Here is a 19,246-nt window from a genome sequence, read left to right as displayed (position 1 = left end):
TCGGTTCGTGCTGTTTCTGGAAACTAGCCAACAATCTGGAGATTAGCCAAGTACACCTGTTTTTTTTGTTTTTTTTGTTTTGTTTTTTATATATAGGTCTGACCTGGCTGGTCCTCCCGGTCTGTCCTCACTCCTGACAGACTTCCACACTGACATAAAGAATCCAAGTAAAGAAAAATCTTTAATTTTGAGTATCATGGAACTTCTGGACATCTGTCTCGACTAGACAAGACTTTCCAACTGACAGGATTCAAACCTGCGTCTCCCTGTAGGAACCTAAACACCTAGCAACTAGCCAAAGGATAAATAAATCCTCACCAAGAGACATATTTAGGCTCACAAATCTTCAGTCTTCTATGTGAACTCAACTCACTTTGGTACTGAACCCACTGGTTAGCTCACATGAACAGGGTAGAATCTGAGAAAGGGGGTTTTAAAGTCTATCAGCTGACGGAAAAGGACACACGGCCAATATTCTCCTCCATCAGCAAAACCGGGGGAACTGGAGAACTTCATAAATGCATGACAACTCTACACACCAGATTGTGTGTTTTTACCCGTGAACCAGGCCAGGAATCTAGATTTTCGTGCATTTTTTCTGTCTGTCCTAGTTCAGTTCAGATCGCCCCGTCTCCTGAACTATCTGGAATATTCTGTTACCTGGTTTCCAGGTAGGGAGCACCGACCTTACTTCGGACACAGCAAAAAGGTCTACGCACTGTCTTGTCTGAGTGCAGTCGAATCTTGGAAGAGTCGGCCTACATCTGGTTATTTTTGCTATTAGATTTCGGAATCTATCTCCAGACGCAGCGGTATTCCTTCCTCGGCCAACCAGTATTGGAGGAGGGAAAACAGTGGAACTCAACTCTGACTTTTATTTTGAAAGGACACACCAAGAACTCTGGCCGATGTAGTGCAACTACATCATACGTTCCGCTTTCCTCTTTTAGTGTTTTGCTAAAACGTCGGACTTGGTCCTGAACGTGAATTTAAGGTGACAAAGTACCTAGTATTACGACTACAGTTTGACTGCAGTATTGAATAGCAACTACACACAGTATTTTGTTTTCTCTCTCTCCGTTTGCCTGTCTGTGTAACTCTAGGCTCCTTTATCGCTACGATACTGACAGTATTCCTTTGGACTCTCTGCCCATCTGTCTTTTGGTGTGGTTCAAAACAGGGTTCCTATGTACTCCCGGAAAGTTCGGGGAAACGAAGAGAAACGCTATTGACACGGAAAGTCAGAAATTACGAGGCAGTTTGGTAAAATGTCGAAATTCACTACAACCGCAGTGCTAGCGGTGTAGTGGCGTGCCGGTTCGAGCCGTCCCGTAATGGAAAGGCAAAGACAGCGAACACCCGCTCGCTCACTGTAAATGCCTTAAAAAAACGTTGAAACAAGTGTATAAAGTAGGTTAGCGAAGGTGTAAAAATACTCAGAGACAAATCTGCAATGTGTAGGGTCTCGAAAAGTTGGGAATTCTGGATTGGTCATGGATCGTTTGGATACCAATGTTTACGAGAAAAAACGCGGCCATGTTGGAGGAATGACCCAAAAAAAAGGAGATCGCAACATCATCAACTCTACGAAAATTACCTTTTTTTTTCTTCTTAAATCATGTCATCAGTCCTCCAACATGGCGGCCAGTCCCTTGTAACCGGCGGTAACCGAACTTTCCCTGACAGGCCCTTGTTGAAATAGGAACCCTGTCCACGGCCCTGCCTTGTTTTGTTCTTTTCCGTCCGTCCGTCCGTTCCGTCCGTCCGTTCCGTCTGTCCGCCTGACCACACTTGTCCGTTGCCATGGTTATGATGCTGCCTTTTTTTTTTTTTTTTTGGACAGGCATTAATGTGGACAGCCCCCCCACCCTCATCTGACAATCAAGGGTCCTTTTTTCTGACATTTAGCAAACCTTTAGTACTAAGTTTTTAAACCGGGAGCAGGAAGAGACCCGATTCGAGAGTCCGCTCGTCGCAGCCCGTCGTTTCCGGAGTCGGAAGAACACCGAGCAAGTCCGGAAGATGAAAAAAAACCCATACCCGAGTTACAGAACCGCAGAAATACAAACACACAGAGTTCGGACAGAGTATCCCTTGAGCGAGACGCCGAATCCTTACCCCCCCGCTTTCGTCGCCGTAATTCACTCTGGGTCGGCGCATCGGCTCAGTGCCTAAAATGTAAATAACAAAGTGTGTATTCCACCGATTCACCACGCCGAATGGCTTTACTGTCGGTTTGCCAAAACCTCCCGCGCAGACTCGGGCTCCGGTCGTGTCCTGGCGTCGCCGGGGCTGCGAGCCTCCCGAGAACTGAGAGAGATAAAGATCGTCGTCTATTTTGATACCAGAGGAGACGTTTATTTTTGTAACGAGACGCCCAGCAGAAACGACCGACACCCCCCTACCCACCCACCCAATAGAGCATGGCCTGGCCAGAATACGTGTTGATTTATTTGTGTAATTGTACATACATGCCCAAGGACCTCAGAGATACAAACCTGAAACTAGGAAATAGAGTAGGAACCGAATAAGTTATTCTCACGTTGTTGAATTGTTCTGTAAATGTCCAGGATCTGATTGTTGATGGAATTTGAAACCGAGCGAATGGAGCCGGTGCGTAGACCTGGGTATCGAGTGACAGTACTACTCAACACAATGCTGATTTTTGGTATTGATGTCGATTTCTAAGGCATCAAAAAGTATCAAAAAGCTTCAACAACTCTTCTCGTATTTTGAATTTGTTAAATGGTGAAATGAATTTGGCGCAGTGTGATTTTATTTAAGAAAGCAGACAGAGCAGGTAACCGCCAGAATAAAGGAAAACCAACATAACGTGTCTTAATACGGCACCTGATGGGACTTTGTTGTCTTAGCGACCACATCTGCTCTCAATAACATCCCACTGAGCAAAGGACGTGATTTCAACGTCACATCTATGCTTCAGCTCTCATGTAGCCCAGGATCATTACGGCTATGTATAGACCTATTTTAGACCAAGCAGTAAATACATTATTACAATGAATAAACATCTGTAAATACCAAAAATATTCACCAGAGAAGTCCTGTAGACTAGCCTACAAGATAATTATCTGAGCACAAGAAGTAATTTCAACATTGCGTCTATGCGTAGCTCTCATATAGTCCAGGATAATATTGTCTATGTATAGACATCTAATAAACTTTCACTTTTCAACCCCATTTAAACTTAATTTAGCCTAGATGGCTATGGGCCATTTAGTTTTAAACGTCTAATCAACGTAGAATTGCTCAGTGGGATCCCTCATTCACCCATTCAAGTGTTGCCTTTATTTTATATTTATTCGGCAAAGCATAATGAAATCTGCTTTGGTTTGAATTGGGAATTGTCATATTCAGCATTGGTACCAAATCTGGAGTATCAGAGCCGGTTCTGGTGCTGGTCTTCCCAGCGGTACCCAGGTCTACCAGTTTGTCAGATTCACTTCTGGCATACTGAACAGAACCTGTAGGCTTTCTTTATGTTTTGAGATCCTTCCTACTTTGTTTCCTAGGCTCCTTCTCTCCTCTCTCCTCACCTCAGCACCAGGGCTCGGGGCCAGTTCACTCTCAGTTCAATCGGTTACCAAGTATTTAATAAACACTAGTTCATTCTCACATGGGGACAGAGCTCATTTGTAGTTATTTATGAAGACGTTGGATTTGACTGCCTTCTTGTAGCAGGCTTTTCAGTGTTTCAATTTTTAAATGAAATTCACTTTCACTCAGTTTTTTAAGCTTTATTTTACCAGGATCTGGGTCTTCTGAGCTACACACACGCAGTTACACACATTCATACTGGGAGCTGACCAGTCCAACCACAGTCTCCTGCTGGTGGCCACTGAGCAGCAGGGGGTTAAGCAGCTGTAGAGGGAAAGTCGAGCTCATTACTCAGTTGCTTTTTCCATATAAACTGATCTTCTCCATCTGTGTAGTTCCTTCTCGTAACGTTTTGGCTGCTGCCACAGAAATGACAGTGAATTGAACGCGGGCCCCTGCTCTGAATCCATTTCTCCTGTTCTACTAGTAGAGACTGAGGCTGCTGAGGCATGCTGGTCCGCCTTTAAACGCCGTTAAAGCAGGACTCCGGACATTTCCGACCTGGACCCTGTTTTCCCATCTATTGTCCATCATACTGATCGCTTCTGACCAAAATCTTGCTTGCTACAGAGTGAGTGTCAGTATGTTGAAAAAGACAAATTGAGCGCTTTTTAAAAAAATCCTTGAGTGTCCGTTGGCCCGTTGAGACTGGAGAACCATGGTAAGACACGAAGTAGGTACGATGGGAAAATAGTTACCCTCCAGTTTGAAAATGTACACAGTTTTACTCTTAGCTCCTTAATCACTGCCTCTCAACTCGTACAAACCTGAAATTAGGACTTCTAAAAAAAACTCCATGAAAATCACAGGAACAGACACACTCCTAAAACGCTCTTTATTTGATCTCTGCTGTGATGAAGGCTTATGCCGAAACGTGTTCGCCTGATGTGGCCGTCGTTAGAATTGACGTCAAGTCTTGCCTTAATTCTAAAAAATAAAAAGTCTTTCGGTGTCGCTCCCAAACTGAAACTAAGAACTAGAAACTCCCAATTCCCACGTTTTTCATGGATTTTTTTTTTGGTGGTCAGTTTATAGTTCAAAGAGTCATTTAGGAGAAAATCCCTGTTGTTGGATAAAAACACCATCAGTGGGATTTAGACAAACTGGCTTATTCTCCGATTGACCATCAGTAAAACTTCAGTCCAGTTTTGGTGTTTTTTCTTATTTTTACTTCAAGACTAAACCCCACCTAAATCTCTGGTGAAGCCTGACACCTAGTGGTGAAAAGTAGGGTACTGAACTGGTCATCTGCTATTGGCTGGTCTCTGTGCCCTGTGATGTCACCCCTCTCTAGAGTACAACAGGTGGTGACATCACCTGGCACAAAGACCAGCCAATAGGAGAAGGCCAGTTCAGTACCCTTCTTTTCACCATTAGGTGTCAGGGTTCACCAAAGATTTGGGTTTGGGGTTTAGTTCCTCTTTAAGCTGAAGGTTTCGGTGGCTCTTGGCAAGTGTTTTGACCCTAAGAGAGCGTTCACACTGGGAGAAACTTGGTCCATGTGTCGCTCTGTTCCGGCAGATTGTGGGCGGGGCCAGAGGCTCCGATCGGATCTGTGTCGCGGTCTGCAGCTACAAAGTTTTGAGTTAACAGCTGGCTTGTAAGCTGCTGATTTGATAGCATTAACGGAAAATAAAGAAAACAAAACTCGCCTCCCAACGATGGATCAACCGTTCTCCAAGCTTCGTTTTTGAGACGTTTATTCTTGACGTCTTTCAAATAAAAGTTGGTGGAGAATCGGGAAGATTTGAACGGCCGGAACCAACTTCTCTTTTGAACTTTTCTTTGAACCGTTGCCCAAAACTAAACTAAATCGAATCCGTAGGGAAATAGGGAAGCGCAGAAATCTGATTGGCTGTTGACGTCAGATGATCGTGATGATCGGAGGAAATACCTGGACTTGTGGTGACTTGACGATCATGTCGCTCACAGTGTGAACGCACCTTCAGGCCATGAAACCAAACGACAACGCAGAATAACATTTGGAAAACATACATGGCTGTCAATCTGAGAATAAACCCGTTTTTTTTGTAAATTCCTGATAAAATGATTCGAGCGGGACCGGCGTGTCGCTGCCAGTAATGACGTCCGATTGGTTCTTCGCCCTCCCTGTTCCCGCCTCTCCGCACAGCCCATTGGTTGTCCCCAACCCCCCTCCCCCACCCCAGATGCTGTGTTCTGATTGGTCGCTCAGCCTCCCGTGACGATGCACTTTAATTATGTTTCTCTGGAAGGTTCTGGAAAAGTCCGTTTGTCTTCTCGTCTTTCTCCTCGCCTCCATTCGTCTGTTTACTACTTTCCTACTCCACTCATTGATTTCCCTCTTCTACTTTCTTTTCTTCTACTCCTCTTCAACTCTTCTACTGTCTTCTATTCTCCCCTCTTCTCTCTGTTCTCTTTGGGATGTTCCTCTTCTCTTTTCCCTCTTAAATTTCCCCTTCTACTGTTTTTCCTCTTCTCTTTTCTACCTTCTTCTGCTCTTTTCTTCCCTCCTTTCTCTTTTCTACTCTCCTTTGTTCTCTCTTCTACTCTGTTTTCCACCGTCTCGTCTTTGACTGCAGGTCTGGAAACGTACGTAAAGTGAATTTGATCGTTTCCAGGTTTTTGAAAGTTTGAGAATTGCACAAAGTGTCTGGAGAAACGTCGTTTCGTCTCGATCCAGATGAAACTACAGATCGTACCTAGTTGTCGACCCACTGCCTTTTCATATATTGTGATATCGTCTTCAGCTATAAAGTGATCTGGTCTCGTTGCCTATCATGTTGAACACCGACCAAAATCCGGACAAACCGTTAAAGTCTGGAAAAAAAGTCTTGAGTTTTGAACTGCATGCGTAGAAACCTAGAAATCTCCTTTCTCGAGTTTCCTCTCGTCTTTTATCTTGGACTTTTTGATCAACTGTCTCACTGCCTCCTCCTCCTCTCTTCGAACTTTGTCGCTTTCTTGTTCTCGTCCTCTTTTGTCTCTTTCTCCCTTGCCTTCTTTCCTCTTTCCCTTCCTCCTTGCCTCCTCCTCTCCTCTGTCCTCTTCGCTGTCCGGCTTCGTTGTCGCGAGACAGGAGGAGTCGATAAATCGTGCTTCTGCTTAAGAAAATTTAGAGACCAATAACATAAAAAAAACAAAGAACTAACATACAGGCTGCTTTTAGCTTTAATTTGTTTTCGGCGTGTTCGTTAAATGTCGGCACTGAAGATACCGGAGAGGCTTGGCGACAGCAGAGGGGAATCATGGGAAAACAAAACTTTTTCACTTTTTCAGAACCTTCCAGAGCGAGTGGTGTGGGGGTGTGTTTCTATGGTAACGGCGTGGACTTTTACAGAGCGGCTGTTTGTATGACTGTCCTGCACTCTCTCACACACTCACACACACACACACACACGTGTAAATACAAGGCGGCGTGACGCCATGTTGTTTCTGTGTTTCAAATGTTGCACGTGTTCCGATTCAGGACAGAGTTTCAATAAAACTTTATTGCAAGTTTTAGTTTTTTTTTCTTGTTTTCCAACCTGGTGTCTGTGTGCCGTCATTCACAGGAAAAATATTTTAGGATTTTTCAGATTGTGTTTGTGAATTTAATTATAAGGAGAACCATCCACATTCTACAGCCGCATATTTAATCATTTACTTTTTGGTTTTTGATTGTGTTTTGCTGTTTTATGGATATTTATATTGTAGATATTGGTTAAAAAAAAACATCTACAAAAATTCATAAAGAAAAGAATGCTTGTGTCCTCATTGATGTGCATGTATTTTTGAAATCATAAAATTGGATGGACGAAACTACAGAAAACACTATTTCCCTACAATAAACAATAGAGGAACACAAAATATACTAGGTGGAGTAATGTGGGCGGAGCTTGGATTGCCTGTTGATGCAGTTTGAGTTTCTCTGTCTTTTCAGCCATGGTGGCTATCGCTACTCATGCTAACTACCCAGTTCTTCTTCGTCTGTTTATTTCAAACAAACCGGGAAACGTAAAACGCATCACTTCCTGTGCGGCGGAAAGAGCTACCAGACACCGGCTGTTTAGAACAAACAGAGGAGAAGATTTATAAGTTGGATCACTGTTGAGTTAGAGCAGGCAGATAGATATTTATTTAGATGAATATGTCACTGATTATAAATTTAAGATTCCAAGAACAAGACGAAGCACTGGGAGGAATTAAAGTGACTTTATACCCAACAACAAGCACATCTATCCAAACAACCAGCAATGTCCAACACAGATAAAAAGAGATGAAAATAAACTAAAATAAATAAAATTAACTAAAATGAGATGAACAGGAAGTTCTATAGTTCCAACATGCAGGAATGGACAGAGCACAAATACAGGAGAACTAATGTCTTGGATGGCAGAAGAAACTAAACGCAGCCTTTGTTTTAAAAGTACATTTTCCTTTAAAGACGGTGATAAACATTCAGATTTCATCTTAACGTTTTGGCATGAACTGATTCAGCAAATTGTATATTATTGTGGATGGAGACTGAAATAAAAATTGTCAGTCCGCTCACAGAAGAAGAAACTACAGCAGCAGGCAGCAGCTAGTAGATCACAGACAGTTAAATAGAGAGAATAGACAAACTACTGAGCCAGTTATACAACTACAGACTTCAGCAGCTACTGAGGAAGAGGAGGAGGAGGAAGAGGAGGTTTGAACTGGTCTTCAGGAGAACAAGAAGGCGGTGGTGAACTCTGAATCTGGAGCTCCTGGCTGTAGATCTGGAAGAAAACCTGATGAAAGATGGAGAAAGACAAAACATGGAGAAACCCTGTTTTTCATCCTAAGTTACCTGGAGTTTAACGTTCAATATGTGTAAAACACAGAGGATCCAGACTGTAAAAGTGTCTCATTTAGTCAAACAAGGACTTCAGTGTGGTTTAATGTGCTATCCCACTACTATAACTGGAGAGCGGTTTGTGTGTCCCACCATGGAGGAGAGGAGAGGAGGAGACAAGGACAGGACAGGAGGAGAGGGGAGAAGAAGAGGAGAGGAGACAAGGAGGGGAGGAGAGAGGGGAGAGGAGACAAGGAGGGGAGGAGAGAGGGGAGAGGAGACGGAGAGGGGAGGAGAGAGGGGAGAGGAGACAAGGAGAGGACACAAGGAGGGGAGGAGAGAGGAGACGGAGAGAGGGGAGAGGAGACAAGGAGGGGAGGAGAGAGGGGAGAGGAGATGGAGAGGGTAGAGGAGACAAGGAGGGGAGGAGAGGGGAGAGGAGACGAGAGGAGAAAGAGGGAAGAGGAGAGGAGAAAGAGGAGAGGAGGAGGTTATACATTGTAGTTTTTATAAGATAAGGCGACATTTTCAGATGGCTGATGGCTCATGATGGAGAGAAACTCTTCACATCTAAACTTTCATTTGGTTAGAAATTTAACATTTTGTGCATTTGGAACCTGTGTGTGTGTGTGTGTGTGTTACCTGCAGACCTCACTGTGTGAACGGGTAGGAGGAGCTGGAGAGAGAGAGAGGAGAGTTTCATGTACTACAGGTAAGGATGGAGAACAGTGACACAAAGTTGGAGTATTTATTGTGTGCAGGCAAGAGTCAAAATAAAGGAAACAGCATTATAAAGTGTGTTCAACTCTATTATAGTAAATAAAAATAAGACAAAATAAATACAAAAACGACCGTGAAAAATACGAAAACTGAACTAAACTATGTTATCTACTTGTAAAACTAACAAAAAATAAAAATATAGGTGAAATATTTGTAGTTTTCATCTTTGTTTATGTGCAGGTAAAATACATTTTTGGCTATTTTTGCTGAACATTTACTATAGAAGTGGAAGTTTTTTTTCTGATGGCTCATTTTGGACCAAAACTCTAAATATCTAAAATTGTATTTTTGGTTAGAAATTTTTACATTTTGTGGATTTCTTTTTTCTCCTCCTACCTCCTGTTTTCTCCTCTGGCTTCTGCAAACTTGTGTCTCAATAGGAAGCCAGCCACCGCTTCAGCCACCTGCACACACACACACACACACACACGCACACGTTGACAGGTTAGACAGTTTACACACACACATCTACTTGTAAGACAATTTCTGGTCACATACACAGTTACACACAGGCATATATAGGTTGAGTATTCAAGCTTGCACACACACACACAGTGCCGTGCAGTCTCACCTTGTCTGGTGCGTCTTCCTGCACTGCGTGGCCACAGGGGGGCAGCACCTGCATCATGAACTTACCTGCAGACAGACAGCAAGACAGGTGACACTGTATGTCTCTCGCTCTCTCTCTCTCTCTCTCTCTCTCTCTGTCTCTCTGTCTCTCTCTATCTCTTACACACACACACACTCCCTCTCTCTCTCTCTCTCTCTCTCTCTCTCTCTCTCTCTCTCTCTCCAGGCTGTCAGTTCCAGGGTGGTTGTTGTTGACTGACAGAACCAGCTGTCTCTGGAGAGCCACTGCTGCCTCAAGGTGTGTGTGTGTGTGTGTGTGTGTGTGTGTGTGTGTGTGTGTGTGTGTGTGTATGTGTGTGCCCTGAGCAGCAGTGAAGCTCCTTTATCTTTCTGTCACAGTGCAGCACACAGTGTGGAAAGAATGTCAACTATTCAGTAAATAATAATTCTCTAATAAACATGTGTGGCGTTTTGTGTTTCTCCACATTAAGACTACATTTCCCATCAGCCCCGTTGCTCCCCCCCCTCCCCCTCCCCCTCCCTGAAGAGGATCAACATGTTGGAAGTGATTTCTCCATCTTCCTTTCCCTCCTTCCACCATCTGCTGCCAGAAACTCTTTCAGCTTTACCTCCGTTTGCTCTGGAAGAACAGAACCTCTTCCTGTTTTGTGCCCCCTGGTGATGGGAGCTGTGATTGGTTCTTCTGCCAAGTTAGTTGTCAGAGGAAAACAAGGTAGTACTATTGGACTGTTACCATAACAACAATGTAGTACAATTAGACTGTTACCGTGGCTACCACTATAATACAAGTGGACTGTTACTATGGCTACCACTACAGTACAAATGGACTGTTACCATGGCTGCTGCTGTAGTACTGATGCAGGATGGGGGACTGTTACCATGGCTACCACTGATGTAGGATGGGGGACTGTTACCATGGTTACCACTGTAGTACTGAAGCAGGATGGGGGACTGTTACCATGGCTACCACTGATGCAGGATGGGGGACTGTTACCATGGTTACCACTGTAGTACTGATGCAGGATGGGGGACTGTTACCATGGTTACCACTGATGTAGGATGGAGGACTGTTACCATGGCTACCACTGATGTAGGATGGGGGACTGTTACCATGGTTACCACTGTAGTACTGAAGCAGGATGGGGGACTGTTACCATGGCTACCACTGATGCAGGATGGGGGACTGTTACCATGGTTACCACTGTAGTACTGATGCAGGATGGGGGACTGTTACCATGGCTACCACTGATGCAGGATGGGGGACTGTTACCATGGCTACCACTGATGTAGGATGGGGGACTGTTACCATGGTTACCACTGCGGCACTGATGCAGGGTGGTGGACTGTTACCATGGTTACCACTGATGCAGGATGGGGGACCGTTACCATGGTTACCGCTGTATGTGGCGTGTCAGTCTCTCACCTTGCATCTGGCCGATGGTCAGATCTCTGTCTAGCCGGTCGACTCCTGAAACACAAACAGCTTCATCAGCATCAAACAGCAGAACAACAACAACAACAACAACAACAAGAGAGAACTGTGACCCTCTGACAACATGACTGCTGCCATGAAAGCAAAACTCACTGCTGAATATTTCCTAAGCTGTTGGCTATCTGGAGTCCTTCACTTACAAGACACTTAACAGTTTATAGGCTGGGATCACCTGCATTTTTAAAACTGACCAATAAACACCAATTACCACCTTTTTCCCAATAAGGATGTACAGTGGGCTTTAGAGACCTACCGGCCAATAGATGTAGTTTGAGGGCGGTCTTTGGAGAGTTACAAGCCAATAGCAGTAGATTAAGTACAGGCTTTAGAAACTAACCGGCCAATAGCAGTAATTTGGGGGGTGGGCTTTAGAAATCTACCAACCAAAATAAGTAATTTGGAGGCGGGCTTTAGAGACCTACCGGCCAATAGCAGTAGCTTGGGCAGGTTGCAGCCCAGGAAGAGGTTGGAAGTCCCTCGGAACCAGCCGTCCCAGTACTTCTCCGACTTTGACAAGTCAATACACCAGCTATACACACTCTTGGTATACACACACACACACACACACAGCATGAATGTAAGTCAATGGAATCAAAAGTATCATTACACGTTTATGTGCGTTTACGTGTGTTGAAGAATTGAGTTGTAAGAGTTGTGGTTAGGCTGAGGGGTTTGAAAATGAATGGAAGTCAATGAAAGTATTGTTACACACGTTCATGTTTATGTACGTTTAGAAATTCAGTAGTGAGGGAATGAATGGAAGTCAATGGAATGTCTTCATCCATATAGCAATGCACATATTTTTGTGTGTTTAATTAGTAAGTGGGAAGGGTTTGGGTTTAATCTCACTGTGAGCAAATGAATGCAAGTCAATGGAATGTGGAATACACGCTTATGTATGTGTGTGTGTGTGTGTGTGTGTATGTGTTCATGACTTTAAAGGTAAGAGTAAAAGTTAAGGTTGGTTGTCAGATAATGAGTGTAAGTGAATGGCAACACCGGTGTGTTTGTCTGGTTGTTTCTTACCTCTGCTGCAGTGTTTTCCTTGTCGTTCACGTAGCTCTGATCGTCGAGCTCCCCGTTGCCCTCGACGACCACGTCGGTCACGGGGCTGGCCTGCTCCAGCGAATCAGCATGCTCCACCTCACACCTACCAGGAAGTAAGAGAGGAGAGACAGGAAATGACACGGCTGTTACTTTCCCCAAAAGCCTGAACGAGGTGCGGGTTAGACAGGTTTGATTTGTTACTTTTATTTTACAACATTTTGTAACTTTATGAAGAAAAGTGCTATACAAATCTAACTACAACAAATATAATAATTATAATGCGAATAATTCTGACCAAGCTAAAATGCTTACCTTATCCTTAACCCTAACCTTAAATAGACACAAAAAATAAATATTTGTAAAATTAAAAGCAAATTAAAACTTCAACATAAATTTAACTGTGAAATTTCAATAAAATTACATTTTTAACAAGTCATAATGAGTTTATGTAGTTTAGTTTCGTATTGTTCTGTCAAGTTTAGTTTTGTTAATTAGTTCTGTTCATTTTAGTCCAGTTTGATTTTGTTTTATTTAGTCTGGATTAGTTTGGATTAGTTTGGATTAGCTTTGCTCTGGTTTTTATTCCAGTTAGTTAAATTTAGTTTAGGCTAGTTTATATTATTGGGCAATTTTTTAAGTCAAAGACAGATTTAATTTATAGTCCTTGGTTTAAAAAAAAAGTGCTAACTACGCTCATGTCAGCTCCCTGAAATACACAAATTACAACTCAAAGTCAATAACCTGATGTTTTCCTCATTATACGGCAAGTAAACTCAATAGAAAAATGAAAAAAAAAGATTTTACATACCAACAAATATCTGTAACCTAATCCCATATAGGAACTGACAGCGGAGACGAGAGGATAGGGAGTAAAGTGACCTTGCATCTCGATCTGACCAATCAGAGCCAGCCTACCTTTTGATCTGACCAACCACAGACACTCTGGCAGATTCCGGGTTCCTGATTTGTCCGCTCTTTATGCTGAAAGGAGACAGAAAAAAAATCTACTAAATCATCAACTCTTCAGAGAGGGAGATATTGATATAGTACACAGATTTTTAAAGATCAATCATCAATAAATCATAACCACATTAATTTTGAGACATTAGTATTCTCCTTTGTTTCTCCACCTGGCGGATCTGGAGGGAAATCTGCTGGATTGCTTTACGGCACAAAACAGGAAGCGGGCGCTGAAAGTAGCAACGTTTATGGGTTCATGGGAAATGTAGTCTTAATGTGGAGAAATAGTAGCACTAACGATACTACTGGAGTGAGACACTGGTTTACAGTCATTAGACCAAGGGATCACAATTAATTTTACATGAATTTGTTGAAGTTTAAAATGCTAAACGGGGAACCTGCAACATTTATCAGCAGCGGTTTGGCACGGCCTCAAGGCTGTGAAATCCAAACCACCCAACCACAGTGTGAACAAGGCTCAAAATACCCAGAATGCAATGCAACTTCCGGGCCAGAGATGGTTTTAAAGAGTATCTAAACCCCACCTAAATCTGTGGTGAAGCCTGACACCTAATGGTGAAAAGTAGGGTACTGAACTGGACATCTGCTATTGGCTGGTCTCTGTGCCCTGTGATGTCACCCTCTATAGAGTACAACAGGTGGTGACATCACCTGGCACAAGACCAGCCAATAGGAGAAGGCCAGTTCAGTACCCTACTTTTCACCATTAGGTGTCAGGGTTCACCAAAGATTTGGGTTTGGGGTTTAGTTACTCTTTAAACATGCTCACTAGCAATAAGGCGGGTTATACCGGGTTATACGTTACTGAACACCCACTTTCACCCGACTGCAGGAGAGGAAACTAAGGACATGATAAATAATAAGCAATAAACACTGCAGACGTGAGTTATTGATTGGTGATTGTTGTTGATCTGCTGAGCGCTCACCTCCACTCGATGGCGTGATCCATGGACTTGAAGGACTTGGGTCTTCCCTTCAGGACGTTCTGCATGCTGTGCAGCACGTCCATCGCACTGCCTGCCGGAAGAGAAGAAGAAGAAGAAGAAGAAGGCGGCGATACGTGAAGTATTTTCAAACATCGATATATCAATATTAAATTAGTAGTGCTGCCTTGGTCTAATGACTGTAAACCAGTGAGTCCATGCTGGAGTCGATTGTTCTCCTCTATCTCACTCCAGCAGTATTGTTAGTTCTAGTGTGTCTCCACATTAAGACTACATTTCCCATCAGCCCCGTTGCTTCCTGCCCCCCCCCCCCCCCCCTCCCTGAAGAGGATCAACATGTTGGAAGTGATTTCTCCATCTTCCTTTCCCTCCTTCCACCATCTGCTGCCAGAAACTCTTTCAGCTTTAGCTCCGTTTGCTCTGGAAGAACAGAACCTCTTCCTGTTTTGTGCCGTAAAGCGATCCAGCAGATTTCCCTCCACATACACACACACACACACACACACACCCTTACCTTCCACCACGTCTATAGCCACCAGGCCCACAGTGGTCGGCAGCAGTGTGTTACTGGCGGTGTGCACCGCTATCGCCCCTCCAACGCCGTGACCAATCAGGACGATGGGGGGAGGAGTCTCCCCGTAGCAGGCTCGAACCACATTGGCTACGTCCCTGAAGGGGGCGGGGCAAAGGGTGAAGAGAAGTGGGTGACGGCAGCCGTAGCATTAGTAGTAGTATCAGTAGTGATAAAAGTACTAGTAGTAGCAGTAGTGGTAACAGCAGCAGTGCACTAATACTAGTAGTGCTAGTATTAGAAGTGGAAGTGATAGTACTTGTAAAAGTAGTAGTGGTAGTAGTAGTAGTAGTAGTGGTAGTAGTAGTCGTTCAGTAGTAGTAGTTGTAGGCTAGTAGTAGTAGTAGTAGTAGTATCAGTAGTAATAAAAGTAGTGATAAAAGTACTACTAGTAGCAGTAGTGGTAACAGCAGCAGTGCGCTAATACTAGTAGTACTATGTATACTAATTCTATTTTTTTTCCTAAAACTTCTGATACTAGTAGTACTAGCATTAGAAGTGGAAGTGATAGTACTTGTAAAAGTAGTAGTAGTAGTAGTTGTCGTTCAGTAGTAGTAGTTGTAGGCTAGTATCATAAAAGTAGTGATAAAAGTACTAGTAGTAGCAGTAGTAGTAACAGCAGCAGTGCACTAATACTAGTAGTGCTTGTATTAGAAGTGGAAGTGATAGTACTTGTAAAAGTAGTAGTAGCAGTAGTAGTAGTAGTAGTCCTTCAGTAGTAGTAGTTGTAGTAGTAGTAGTAGTATCAGTAGTATCAGCAGCAGTAGTAGTAGTAGAAGCATCAATAGTGGTTGAAGTGATAATAGCATTAGTAATAGAGCTAGTAGTCACAGAAATAGTAGTGGTAAAGAAAGTGGAAAAGTAGAAAGAGTACTACTACTACTAGTAGTATTCATAGCAGTAATAGTAACAGTAGCAGTAACAGTAGTAGTTGTAGTATTGCTTTATTGATCCCACGATAAAAAAAGATTTTATCACTCAAATACTAAAACAACTTTTTTGTGGGGATTATTGAGAGCTTAATGTTTGTATAGTGTGTGTGTGTGTGTGTGTGTGTGTGTGTGTGTTCTCACCTGGACATGGTTTGAGTTGAGAAGTCGTCTGACTGGCGGACCTGGGTGGCGCCTTAACAAGCAGAGACAGACTCACATGTTCAATTAAAAATTAAAATACACAGAGTTTTTTAATTTAACGTCCTCTGACATAAAGTCAAGTCCAATCTATTTACAGATGCAACTCAAAGTGCTTTACATACATGATTAAAAAAACATCAGAGACATAACAAATTAAAATATGAATATAAGAAGTATCAAACAAGAAAAAGCAGAAAAAGGTGTTTTTAATTTGATAAAAAAAACAAAAACAAACATCAAATCACTGTTATACTCTATAGCAGGTTTAGACCAATATGAGTTTGTGAAGGCTGATAATTATATTTTTAGCCTAAAGTTTAAATATTCAGAGTTTTCTTCTCCTCTGGGTGGAAAAGCCTCTGAAACATTCAGAGCATCATGGGACACTAAAACTCTCCACTGACACCAGACTGATGAAACTCTTCTAGTGTCAGCAGCTCTTTAAGGCAGAGTGACACCACACCTGTTCAATGGTAGAGAAACTACCAGAAAGAATTTGTTTACAAAACACATTATGAATTGAAATGAATAATTAAAATGGTTTTCCAGCCTGTTTTTCTGTATCTGTGGTCAGGAGGAACCTCCATCATGGACGACACTGATATTTAATAAGAAGCCGATATCGGCCTGATATATGTGTATAGACCCTCCTGTAAATGATGTCTGACGCACCGTGGCCCCTGAGGTCCATGGAGAACACCCTGCAGGTCACTCTGCTGCAGATGGCTGTCTGGAACACAGAGACACACACAGACACACTGCTGTGTCAGCATGTAGCTTCCATCAATCGATCAGTTATCAGTTAGGGACGGGACGGATCGATCCCCAAAGTATCAATACCACCGATCCCGACGTCTTTTCAGTATCGATCCCAGCACCAAAACTATCGATACCGTAAAAGCTTCTATTCCTTTTTTGGTTTAACACGTTTTTATTTAATCAATTACTATATAATCTATAAATCTGTATCATCTAGATGTTTTGTTGAGTTTGCCAAAAAAATTATCCAAGACAAGACTGATATTTTTTGACCGATAAAAGTTTAAATTTTAGTGATTAATACATTAATATTTAGTAAATCATTAGGCTGTACTGCAGAGCTCTCCAGACCTATATTAATAATAATATCTGTATTCTTCATGTTAACTCATAAATTTGTATTTTTTTTTTTTTGTATTTTTGTATTTTTTGTATTTTCTTTGTCACATGTCATCCCTCCAGAAGTGTGATCAAGTCAACTTTGCTCAAGTCCCAAGTCAGTCTCAAGTCTAAATGTAGAACACCGAGTCAAGTCCATGTCATTAATGTCAAGTCTCAAGTCTAAATGTAGAACAGCAAGTCAAGTCAGAACAAATCAAGAGTCCAGTATCAATTTAATATCTTAAAGAAAACTAAATATCTAGGACTTTTCAATGCAATATGGTTTTAATAGGATAAAAACTTGGTAAGAGCATCATGAGTTTGATTTCTAGAATCAGTTTCAACTTCAATAAATTCAATCATTCCATACAAATTCAGAAAGCAGAATTTCAATTCAGTCGTCTGCTGGAACAAATCTCATCACTTTCAATCTGAGTCATTTACACAAACACAAGATCTCAAGTCAAGACTTTAGAAACCTTTTCAAGTCATCAGAGTACAAGTCAGAGTCAAGTCCCAAGTCACCAGAACCCAAGTCAAGTCAAGTCTCAAGTCTCAAGTCTTCTCTTCATGCAGCAAGTCAAGTCTCAAGTCTTCTCTTCATGCAGCAAGTCAAGTCTCAAGCAATTCAAACTGTGACTCGAGTCACATGACTTGGACTCGAGTCACAGTCAAGTCATGTGACTCCAGTCCTAGTCATGTGACTCGAGTCCAAGTCATGTGACTCAAGTCCCCACCTCAGCTCTCACCGATCCTGTCTCTCTTCACTATCCAATGACAAAATATCCCCATTTCATGATAGTATAGGAGCGGCTTTTAATGATGAAAAGTGTCCGTATTGGCGTCAACATTTGTGGTATCCCCCCCCCCTCCCTCCCTCCCCCAGCTCCTCACGGTGCAGACGGCCCAGGACAGGGCGGAGTGCCCCCCCCCGTGCAGCAGGACCAGCAGCGGCCCGTCGCTCCCGGCCTTGTAGACCCTGAAGACGTCCCCGCCGTCGGCCGGTCCCACGCACACGTCCTCCATCTGCTCAAAGTACTCCCTCCACGACACCGGGGAGTAGTCCTGCTTCACACCCACACCGCTGTGGGGTCAGGCAGGCACACACACACACACACACACACACACACACACACACACACACACTGTCTTCACTATGCTCTATTCGGTCCAAGTACTCCAAGTAGTTTACATTTTAATAATTTAGCTGACATTGGTATCCAGAGCCACTTCCAACGAAGCCAACAGTAGAATAAGCTGTTCCTAGATCAGCAATATTACAAGCCAACCAATAGTATGGAGGTCAAGGGTCAGAGGTCACAGCTCCCAGACGATAGATGACATGAATACCCCTGTGTCAATCAATCTTTCCTTTCCATAGTATTCCAGAGTACACAAACAGTATAGCATCTTATAGCCTGACATCCTAGCAGAGTAAAGTTTTAGTTCAAACAACATTTCTTGGAGGCAGAAATAATCTGATTGGTTGAGTTAAACCTCAGTGGGCGGAGCCAAAGAACTCTGGTCAAAATATAAATAAAAATATAAATGGCAGTAACTTTAATTCCTGATGTTGAAGGTCAGCTAGGCTAACTAGCTAGATAACCAGTAACATTCCAAGTACATTTACTCGAATACTGTACTTAAGTACAATTTTGAGGTACTTGTACTTTACTTGAGTATTACCATTTTATGCTACTTTATACTTCTACTCCACTACATTTCAGAGGGAAATATTGTACTTTTTACTCCTCTACCTTTATTTGATAACTTAAGTTACTAGTTACTTTGCAGATTCAGATTATTAATACAAAATATAATCAACTAATAAATTGTGATGTATTATTATAGATTACTGTAAGCTACCCAGCAGTATATAAAGCAGTGGAAATCAGCCCCACCTTTTCCAGCTGCAACATTAAAGTGATGCTTACACATTAATGCATCAATAATTATAATTCAATAATATAATATATACTGTATTATTCTGAAATGGGCCATTCTGCATAATGAGTACTTTTACTTTTGTTGCTTTAAGTACATTTTGATGCTAATACGTTTGTACTTTTACTTAAGTAACATTTTGAATGCAGGACTTTTACTTGTAACAGAGTATTTTTATACTGTGGTATTTCTACTTTTACTTAAGTAAAAGATCTGAGTACTTCTTCCACC

At 42.5% G+C, this 19,246-nt stretch overlaps 1 protein-coding gene across 1 annotated transcript in view; it reads right to left on the bottom strand.

The window, feature by feature from the left end:
- Positions 1-9,504: 9,504 nt before the first annotated feature.
- The window catches only part of LOC139662572 (protein phosphatase methylesterase 1-like), a 10,391-nt gene continuing 649 nt past the window's right edge, over positions 9,505-19,246 (bottom strand). Inside the window, exons 2-12 of the mRNA XM_071541261.1 lie at positions 17,966-18,155; positions 16,604-16,661; positions 15,872-15,923; positions 14,742-14,896; positions 14,210-14,300; positions 13,218-13,283; positions 12,282-12,405; positions 11,678-11,795; positions 11,187-11,231; positions 9,744-9,808; positions 9,505-9,576 (exon numbers count right to left, since the gene is read on the bottom strand). Coding sequence (XP_071397362.1) covers positions 9,505-9,576; positions 9,744-9,808; positions 11,187-11,231; positions 11,678-11,795; positions 12,282-12,405; positions 13,218-13,283; positions 14,210-14,300; positions 14,742-14,896; positions 15,872-15,923; positions 16,604-16,661; positions 17,966-18,155 — 1,036 coding nt within the window. The remainder of the gene's footprint in view (positions 9,577-9,743; positions 9,809-11,186; positions 11,232-11,677; positions 11,796-12,281; positions 12,406-13,217; positions 13,284-14,209; positions 14,301-14,741; positions 14,897-15,871; positions 15,924-16,603; positions 16,662-17,965; positions 18,156-19,246) is intronic.

Source organism: Centroberyx affinis, unplaced genomic scaffold (assembly GCF_046629955.1).
Source record: "Centroberyx affinis isolate AG114_WGS23_722 - 3 ecotype Tasmania unplaced genomic scaffold, CSIRO-AGI_Caff_v1 ptg003847l_1, whole genome shotgun sequence".
NCBI lineage: Eukaryota > Metazoa > Chordata > Actinopteri > Beryciformes > Berycidae > Centroberyx > Centroberyx affinis.
The sequence above is the reverse complement of the archived record's forward strand: the minus strand, read 5'-3'. Positions and strand labels throughout refer to the sequence as shown.